The 10,536-nt window shown below is 41.2% G+C and overlaps 1 protein-coding gene across 1 annotated transcript; it reads right to left on the bottom strand.

The window, feature by feature from the left end:
• Positions 1-2,376: 2,376 nt before the first annotated feature.
• Positions 2,377-9,652, bottom strand: LOC126497476 (T-complex protein 1 subunit beta; the record flags this gene model as incomplete). The annotated part of the gene is made up of 7 exons (XM_050135513.1): positions 2,377-2,647; positions 4,844-4,985; positions 7,022-7,121; positions 7,376-7,479; positions 7,655-7,783; positions 8,316-8,435; positions 9,502-9,652. Coding segments are annotated over 7 exons (777 nt in total), but the record flags the coding sequence as incomplete, so codon positions are not given.
• Between the last annotated feature and the right edge of the window lie 884 nt (positions 9,653-10,536).

Below are 10,536 nucleotides of genomic sequence, written 5' to 3' on the forward strand. Positions count from 1 at the left end.
CGTGGGCTGGCAGTCCTGGGTAGTCATAAGAAAGCCAGTCCGGAGTGCTCCTCCACAGCTTCTGCCTCAGCACAAATTAATAAAAGCAGGAATTTAAGCTGTTTGCCTTGTCTGTGCTAGGAACTTTAAAGTTCTATAGTAACTGTGATCTACAGAAGTTCCCACTTCTTGGTGTAAAATGCACCGATTGGAATTTAGGAAGATAATGGTAAAGCTGTATTCACCATGGATGGGCGCGCTGGCGGGTTTAACAAGAGTATGACTGAAGAGAATAAAGAACAAAAGGCTGCAGGAATCCAGACACCACCACCAGCAGCAGCAGGGTGTTTGGAATCCATCAGCTGAGGTCACAGGAAAGGGAAGTATTGCTCAAATCCATTAGAATAGCCATGGAAGAAGCAAGGCACATATACAGAAAATGGCCAGTGGTTAAGGGGACCGAGTTTGGTTCCCAGCACCCAAGTCAACCACCTGTGACTTCAGTTTTAGGGGGACCCAACTCCTCTGGCCTCCATGGGCTCCTGCACCCAAGTACACACAGGACCACCCACAATTAAAAATAGACCTTAAAAAGAAATTAAGAGGGGCTGGAGAGATGGTTCAGTGGTTAAGAGCACTGGCCATCCTGACTGCTCTTCCAAAGGACCCAGGTTCAATTCCCAGCATCTACACAGCAATTCACAACTGTTAACTCCAGTTCCAGGGGATGTGGCATCCTCACACAGATACACATACAGGCAAAACCCCAACGTACCAAAACAAAACAAAACAAAGCTTAGAAACACATCTCGCAGAGCTGAAGATGCTGGATGCCTGGGAAGAGAACAGATTTCTCTCCCCACAGCCTGCTGGCACCTGTGTGAAACCATTAGCAGTTCAGCCCTCATGGAATTGAGTCAACCACACAAGGCAAGTCAGTGTGGTCTTATTGGGTTCTAAACTTTTACCATTTTCTATGCAGTGATATTAATCATTAACAACTCTTTGATGTGCCTATTTATTTATTTGGGGCTGGGCACCACTCACCCATGGAGGCCAGAGGACTTGGTCCTCTCCTTCTGCCATGTGGGCTCCAGGAATTAAACTGAGGTCCTTCAGTGTGACAGCAAGCACCTTTGCTCACTGAACCATCCTGTCAGCCCCTAACAGACTCCAGGTATTAACATACAGACACGGGAGCTGGAGATGACTAAGTGACCAACGGCTCTTGCAGAGAACCCAGGTTCAGTTCCAGCACCCACAGTGCTTGACAACCACTTAGCAGTTTCAGCGAATCTCATGCCCTCTTCTGAACTCCTGAAGCATCAGACATACAAGTGACACACACATACACAAGCAACGTTCACGCATATAACCCCCGCCTCCAAAACAGGTACTTTCTGTGTATCTATATGCACAGGCTGACACCAGAGGCCTTCCTCTAGGACGCTCCACTCCACATGGGGAAGGGTCTCTGACTGAATGTGAAGCCCACCTATGGAACAGGCTACCTATGACCAGCTAACCCCAGGGACCCTGCAGATTCTCAGGTCCTAATGCTCGTGTGACAAGCACTTTACTGACTGCACAACTTCTAGCCCTCTGGTACCAACTCTGAAAGCCCTATCTTCTCTATGAGGCAATTCTGGGGCTGCCAGAGATAGCCAGTTAAGTTTCTTCCTTTTTAGCTTTTTTAAAAAAAGTTTTATTTATGTATGAGTGCTATCTGCATGTATGCTTTTGTGGTGGAAGAGGGCATCAGACGTCACTGCAGATGGCTGTGGACCACCATGCAGTTGCTGGGAATTAAACCCAGGTCCTCTGGAAGCGCAGCCAGTCCTCTTAATTGCTGAGCCATCTCTCCAGCCCTGCTTCTGAGCTTTCTTAAATTCTGTGGATGCTGCAATATATTAACTTATCTGTAAGTCAACCTTAAATTAAACTCAGTACATATCTATGCTTATTTCCTTTCTCTATCAAAACAAAAACCCTAACAAAACAACCATAATTAAGTATAACTGAACCCATTATCTAAGAGAATGTTATCCTATTAAAGTATCAGAGAGGTGGACAGTTAAATATGACTTTTTCAAACTTGAACAGAAACTGAAATGTAAGTAAGAAAGGGTCCTTACATAGAATTAAATCGGTACTATACCTTATGGCACTTCCACTCCAAATTAATATGCAGTAAAAGCTATACATGACTGCGTATATACATGGCCCCCTCCACAAAGCCAAAAGACTAATGTATCCATGTTTAAATCTAACAAATCAAAATAATTACTTCAAAAAAGAATAGGTCAATAATTGATTAAGCTGAAACAGCTCCACACTGAAATACAGTCATTTCTTTTAAGTAGATTTCCAGCAGAATATATACAGATCTGTAAGACATTAAGAGTTAATAACTGGATTTTTATTTTAATACACAGTATGAGAAATGAACTTGTAAGTCAACTGAATTGTATGCAAAATGAAATAGCAAATAAATTAGACCCATGTTTAAACAAAAGGTCAGCTAAATATTCAAACTATCATGGATACATCAATTCCACAGTCTTCTTTAAAAGGTTGAGTCTTTCAAATACAATTCTGCTACGGACTGGTCCAGAGATCAACAGCCAATGGGAATGCTTAGCAGGGGTGGTGATCAGGGACACGTTTCCTATAAGGAAAACAATCATACAAATAAGAAAAGTAAAGAATGAAAAGTATGATTTTAACTAGTTTTCCACTGACTACAAACAGAGCTAGAACCTTTGTTTACTAAAATCTTTGTAGCTCCATTTCCCACAGGGACTTGACCTCCAACTTAATAAGCATTCACTCTCCAAAAAGGATTAATCTAGTTTTTGCTTTTCTTTTCTTTTCTTTTCTTGTAATAGCTCTGACTGTCCTCGAACTTGCTATGTAGACCAGGCTGGCCTTGAACTGACAGAGATCCACCGGTCTCTGCCTCCTGAGTGTTAGGATTAAAAGCGTGCAATGCCACCACCACCTGCCATTTTTCCCCCCTGAAGACCAGATCTCGCTGTATATCCTAAGACTAGACTTAGGCAATCCTCCTGCCTCAGTCTCCCCAATAATATACTATCACTTGGCTTTATTCATGTTTTTGAGTAATCTACGTACTAAGAAAGTTTACCAAATTAGCCAGACAGCATTAAACAAAGCCACAGAATGAAAACACACAGGGCTTCTAGATGACAACCTACTCAGGAGCACAACTGCCAATAGAAAAGCTAGAGACTGGGTAGACTGTGACTTGGTATGCCAATAATCATGGCTTCTATCTCGAATTCTCTGGCAACCATACAGTGACTGGCGCTATAAGAACCTTTTGCAAAGAGATAGCAGGAATATCAGTGAACTCTTTAACGTCATATCTGTTCGTAAAAAAATTTTAACAAAGTATATGCATCTATATATATGTATATGTATGTGTACACACAATGCATTTCAAAATTTTATAATGGGGAAATACAGTGAGTATTTTAAAATCCCTGGTATGTCAGATTCAGGGACAGTAAACCAGCATCTCCAGGAATTCTCACAAATTTCAAAATTAGAAAATTTAAACATAATTCTAAAAATCTTCCACTGGAGCTGGAGAAATGGCTCAGTGGTTAAGAGCCTGTTCTTCCAAAGGTCCTGAGTTCAATTCCCAGCAACCACATGGTGGCTCACAACCATCCGTAAGGAGATCTGGTGCCCTCTTCTGGCCTGCAGGTGTACATGCAGACAGGATACTGACAATACTGTATACATAATAAATAAATAAATCTTTAAAAAAAAAATAAAATAAAAATCTTCCATTTAGCTATTTGGATGTTACAGGCACCCACACTTCCTCTTTGCTTTCACACGAACCCTCAAAACCACAATCGACTCCATTTCCCCTTGACTTTTCTAAACTTACTACAGAATGAATTTGATCTCTGCCACTCCACTAACACCTTGTGTCAAAACTAATGATGCTGAAGTCCATTTTTTTAAGGGATTCACTTATGTGCATGTACACCTTTATGCCAGAAGAGGGCACCAGATCCCATTAGAATTAAACTCAGGACCTCTCTCTGGAAGAACAGCCAATGCTCTAAACTGCTGAGCAGATCGTCTCTCCAACCCCGAAGTCCAGTTTTTAAAGAGTTACTGTTCTTTGACCTATTGTCATCTTGGCAGGTTGTTCTTCTTCCTAAGTATTCCTTTCACCTGGCATCTTGGGTACATGCTTACTTGGCATTCCTCTCCTCCCACCCAAGAGCAACAGAACCAGTTAAGTATGAACTGAAACTTCTAAATTTGTGAACCCAAATAAATCCTTCATACCTTCCATCAGACTTTTTGACAGAGCAATGCAAAACAGACAGATGCACTTCATGTGAAAGTTTCTAAAGTATGGCCCTGTAAAGGAGCCCTGCACAGTGGGTGTTTGAGAATGCCTGTGTGAGCCATGTGGGGGCAACCACCTATAATCTCAGCACGTGAAGCTCAGGGAAGCGCATTCTAAATCCAAATCCAGCCCAGGTTACACAGCAGGACCACCTCTAAAACCAGAACCATCCACATGCATCTACACGGAAGTGCATCCAGAAAGGCAAGCAACATGACCTCACCCTGGTAAAAGGACACCAGGCAACCACAGCTCCCTGATACCTTCACAAGCCTGGCTGCTCTGTGACTTCCAATCCCCTTGTGTCCCTGGCTGTCCATGTCTAGTTCCTGTGATCCCATATTTTAGATAATTTGCACAATACTTTACTAAAAATTGACAGTTCCTTTAAATGTGGTTATCAAGTAAATAATGCTCCTTGTTTTTGTCTCACACAAGCTTTCCTAAGGATGCCAAGGGCTCTTGTACCTTGGTGCTGCTTTGATGATGTTGTCCACACGAAGAATCACCTCTGCTGCTTCAGCTGCACTCAAAAGAACCTGTCGCTTCACTTGGAAGCTCTCTGTTATACCCAGTACTGCCATGTCTCCAATGGTACCTTCCTTCATATCTGAAAAAATATTATAGTAACTGTTTAACAAATAAGGTATTAAATCGTCTCTAATAACTTGTAATAAAACTAAGCCTGTTACTGTACCCAACTACCTGGCATAGTTAGCAGATATAAAAGCATTCAAAGAAAACCCCAAAAATGTGTGTGTGGTTTTTTTTAATTGTAGGGGCTGGATCAAATTACTCAGTGGTTAAGAGCAATTGCTGTTCTTGAAAACGGCCTGAATTCAGTTCCCATCACCCATGTTGGGCAGCTCCCAACCTCTTCTGTTCTCTCAGGGTGCATGTATATACACTCCCGTAACACACACACCACACCTAACATTTTTTAATTGGGCTAAGGATATGATTCAGTAGATGAATGTTTGCACACTGAAAAACTAAGGATCTGAGTTTGACTCCCCAACATGCACACAGAACATCTGGGCACAGCTACCAGGTGCCTCTAAAACCAGGACTGGGAGGAAAGGGGGGAAGAGATGCAATGTTGTCTTCCTGACCATTCAGTCTAGCAAAACAGAAAACTTCAGTGAGACCCTGACTCAAGGTGGAAAGCAACAGAGGTAGGTATCCTATACATCCTCTTCTAATGTGCCCATGGGTACATATGTATTTAAAACACATACACACAAATACCCAACACTGGGGGTGCAGGAAGTCAATACTAATGATCTATATTAACAGAGGGCAATGATATCAAACAAAAACTTTTACAGGGACAGGTAGCAAAGTGGCTTAATAGGTAATGGTCCTGCATTATCACCGAGTTTGATCCTCAGGACCGAGAGCCAACTTCTTCAAGTTGTCCTGACCTCTGTATCTAGTACTGTGGAATGTGAACAGTTGTGTCCACACACCCTTTAATCCCAGCACATGGGAGGCAGGTGGAACTGAGCTCAATACTGGCCTGGTCTACACAACAAGGTCCAGCTAGAGAAGGCAACACAGTGAAACCATGACTCAACAGGAGGAACAGGAGAGATGGCTCTGCCGTTAAGAACACTAACTGCTCTTCCAAAGGAGCCTGGTTTGATTCCCAGCACCCACGTTAAGGTTCACAACAGTCTCTAGCTGCAGGGTATCTCATGCCTTTTGGCTTCCAAGGGCTTCTACAGGCACCAGGCCCACATGTGTTAGCTTGTTAACTACTTTATTTATATACTAGAGGTTTACATTCAAAACTGCGCCGGATCGTTATGAAGTTAGAAACTAACGCTGTGTTCTAAGAGTTTACACTTAAGAATATAAGCTCTACTCACATATCCTAATACCAAACTCTTAATCTTACAGCAATGTCATGAATACAAAATTAAAACATTAATTATAAAAATTAGCATTGCCACCTTTGATACAGTTAGCGTTAAGAACTGTAAAAACACAGAAACACAGACAAAAACAAGAAAAGAAAAAATCCTATTGAATGAATGAGAGAACTGACTACTGCTGCCTTGCTGAACAAACATTATGTCCAATTGCCTTCTACACATTTGTTTGTATGTACGGATTAGTGCCGCCTGCAGCCTTACTCAGAAAAGCTTCGGTGTGCCGTGGATGCCAGTTAGCACAGAGACTCACAACTGTTGAAGGTACAGAAAACGATGCCTGCCGAGTGCTTGGCCTGAACTGACCATGCAGGTCTGAGCACCACAGAACAGGGTAGACCGTGTAAGAGTCACGGGTAATGAGGAGTGCTGTGACACAGCCAGTGCGCCTGTGATGGCACAGCAACCGCAGCCATCCACACAACTCCATCCCTATAGGCTGTTAACGGCTGCCGGAGAAGGATAAGTTATATTCTTCAGGGTAGTCTCCAATAAGGTGCCTTTATGCAAGTAAATAACCCTCCACCCACATAAGCGGGGAAAGGGCTTTGGAAACATGGGTTCAGTGGAAGAGTTAAGGTGTTAAGAGAACAAAGGGAAGGGGAATATGACCAAGTGCATTACATATGTATGGTTTGGGTGTATAAACATTTTCTTTAATTGAAGAAAATTACTTTTAACAGTGATTACAAAAGTCTACTCGACTTCTTACCCAGCCCAGCAGTTGTTCGGCCTTCACTGTGAGCAGCTCGGAGCTGTGCCACCAGATCTGCACTGTCGTAGCCTGCATTGTCAGCTATGATGGTTGGAAGCTACAATATAACAATGAAAAATAACCACCAAGGACTAGTCATTGTCTGGATGAATACACCATAACTGGCTATCTCTTTCTTAATAACTGTTCATAATCGAGCATAAAATGTACAATCAAAATATACAACACTGTGAATGACCAGTTTTGCAAAAAGCAAGGAAAATGTCATCTTTTTGTCTAGGGCAGAATATATACTCAGTTTAAAATAATCAACTCCATGAAAATTATGTTTAGATCCCTTTTCATAGTTACCATTCTCAAGGCTTTAGCAAAAGACTCCATTGCTACAGCTTCTTTTCCTGGTGTTTTACTGGCAAGTTTTGCCACAGCATGAGCCATCACCATCTCAGAACAACCTATAAATTAAAATCCAAAAACTACGATTATGTCATCTGTTATCTCCAGAACTATGAATTACTGACTTCCCTAAGATCTGTCATTTTAAAATCAAAGGCTAACATGATTGGTTTCTATAAGAGCCAATACATCCATTTGTAAGTCACATTACACATCAAGGAACCAAACGCTCACCTCCTCCATACACTGTCCTAGGATCTTTCACAGTTTGGGCAAGAACACAAAGGGCATCATGCAAAGACCTCTCCGCTTCATCCAAAATTTGCTGAGTGGCACCACGAAGTACAATGGTACAAGCCTCACCTAACATTAAATATAACATTCAGAAGTCAGTTACCACCTAGTCACAGACCACATAACCATTTGCATTCCATTACTTATGTAAGTGATGACTATGATTGGGTTTTGGTAGCTGATGTCTTCCACCATGCAAGGCTTTCTCTGCCAAAATCCATGTTCATAAGAGTCCTAAGTTACCAAAAAAAATCTACTAAATGTACACATTTCAAAAAGGCACAGCAAGTATCAACTTAAGACTTTGAGACACTGGAACAAAACATAAAATAGGCCCTCTCGAAATTTATTTTATATTTGTCCTTATAACATATATGTATCTCAATTATTAATCTTTGTATGTATGTGTGGGAGGTGCATGTGTGCATGGTACTCAGGTGGGAATTGGTTCTCTCCTTCTACCATGTGGGTTCCAGGGAAGGAATGAGGTCATCACACACCTTCACCCACAGCCATCTCACCAGCCTATAGAAGGCATTTTAGTACCACAGTGACCTTTCTTTTGCTTCAAGATGCCAAAATTTACAGTCAGTCAACTCACCAAGGGCAACCCCAGAAAAGTGGATGAGTTTGTCTTCTCCAATCATGACTTCTTCAATTAGTTTGCAGCTTCCAAGCTTCACCAGCTCTGGGTGATCAAAGGTGGATGCAATCTCACCACCTATGAAAAGAAACACATTACAGGGCATGGTGTTCACTTTAATTCCAGCACCAGGAAGGCAGAAGCAGGCGGATCTCTGAGAGTCTGAGGCTGTTACTGGACTGATTCACCTATTTAAACATTTTTACCATTCAGAAAGTTAAAAACTCAGAAAAGCTATGTTTAAATTAAAGCACAAGGCACATACTTCCCTCAGCCTGAAAGGCACGAAGTCTTCAGTAACGGTCACTGTAACTTTACCTCACACGGGGCAGAGTTCAAATATTCAGCAAAACAGACAGACTAGTTAAGACTCAAGACACCTCTTTTAAGTATGAATTTGTTTAGAATATTCCTAGAAAGTGAAGTCTTTATATTTGTGAGAAAGAACTAGTCTTGAAACACCACAACAAAAAGAACTCTCTAACCATGGCTGGCACATATATAAATTAGTACACACCTTAAACATTCGTAAACTGAAACATAAATGTGCAACTTTTTAAAAATGAAAATGACAGAAGTAGAAAATCCTGAGTCAATGCAATGGACCAGTGAAAATGCAAGTCGGCCAAAACTACTGTCTAAAATATCTTCACTGTTTATGAGGCATTCGTATCTAATAAAAATGAATTCCATGTTTAGACTTGGGTCTTATTCCAAGTTATCTCACTATGCATGATCAAATATTTCATTCACATCCCCAAAAATCCAGAATCTGAGAAGCTTTTGAGTACCAAGCATTTCTAAGAGAAAACTACCTACAGTTATAATAATGGGACCAGCCAGCAAGATAGTAGGTAAAGGCACTTGCCATTAAGATTCACATGGTTAAGAGGGGAGAGTCAGCTCTATAAAGTTGTCATCTGATCTCCACATGCAAGCAAAGGCAGCACAATTCTTCAAACAAATATAACTAAATTAAAGGTATAATTCAGAGTGTGTGTGGGTTTATAGATTTCCCTCCCCTTTAGTATATAGTCTTATTCTTTAAGAGGTTTCTTATTCTCAACAATGCATTGCACAGTAATACTCAATAAATACAAGAATGGTAATTATACTTACTAGAAACTAACATCTTTTTCCTTACCTGTGACAAGAGCTAGGCGTTCCACACCTGCAAAATCTGCATGCTCAATAGCCATGACACCAGCAGCACCAAAGAGTTGTTCAGGGTAATTATAAATTAGCTGTCTGCAGATGAAATACACAAGAACATTCTGCTCAAACTTCACCAGAAGTTAAAAACACAAAACGATGATCTATGCTCAATACTTGGGTCTCAAGTGATGGGAGAGAACACTCTCCCACAAGTTGTCCTCTGACCACACAGCATAAGCAAAGAGAAATTAAAAACGAAAACAACCCAAAATTAGTCATCTACAGCAAGGAAATGCTAAAATAATCTTCAATAAAATTATTTCTACCTAAGAGTCTTCCCTTAAGAGATTCGTTTATCAGGTTCCAGCTAAAGTCAACTGAAATCAGAAATTCCAAATATTTTACAATTTACATCATTCCCTATCCTGAGTATCCGGAAGAAATCTGACATTGCTCTACTCTGTCCCACAAGTGTACGACTCACCAGCCCTGTCTCATGAACCCACAACGGTATGTTCTTCTGCCAGCTAGTCACTCAGTGACCCTCTACATTAGAAGATGGATGCTACCGCACTGCGAGTATTCAACACTACCATAACCTTATATTAAATGACAATACCCAATCAAATCAGCCTCACTTCATCCACATCAAGCACTGAATCCTTTTATCATCACATGAAAATTGAGTACAGTACAATAAAATACTGAGACCAGCAGGAGGGACTGAGGAGTGGCGGGAGGAGGCAGCTACAGGATGAAAGGAAAGCTGTTCAACCTTAGGCTGTGGTTTGCTCTGACAGCATAAGCTTTCTCAGAACAGGTTTCCTCAGTGACTCTGACTTCCTGTACACTATGTGTTCACCGGGCTGCTGCTACAGAGTCCTTGACAGTCTAGGATCTAATTGGTGCTGGGCAATGTCATCTAAACCTTGCCATTAGTCTCAGATTTTCTTAGCCTGCTGACTGCTCTAATTTTCTACTCATGGTCATTTACACAGTTTTTATAAACAATGTGATTCAAACA

This window comes from Alexandromys fortis, unplaced genomic scaffold (assembly GCF_014885135.2).
Source record: "Alexandromys fortis isolate MF-2015 unplaced genomic scaffold, M_Fortis_MF-2015_v1.1 scaffold_24, whole genome shotgun sequence".
NCBI lineage: Eukaryota > Metazoa > Chordata > Mammalia > Rodentia > Cricetidae > Alexandromys > Alexandromys fortis.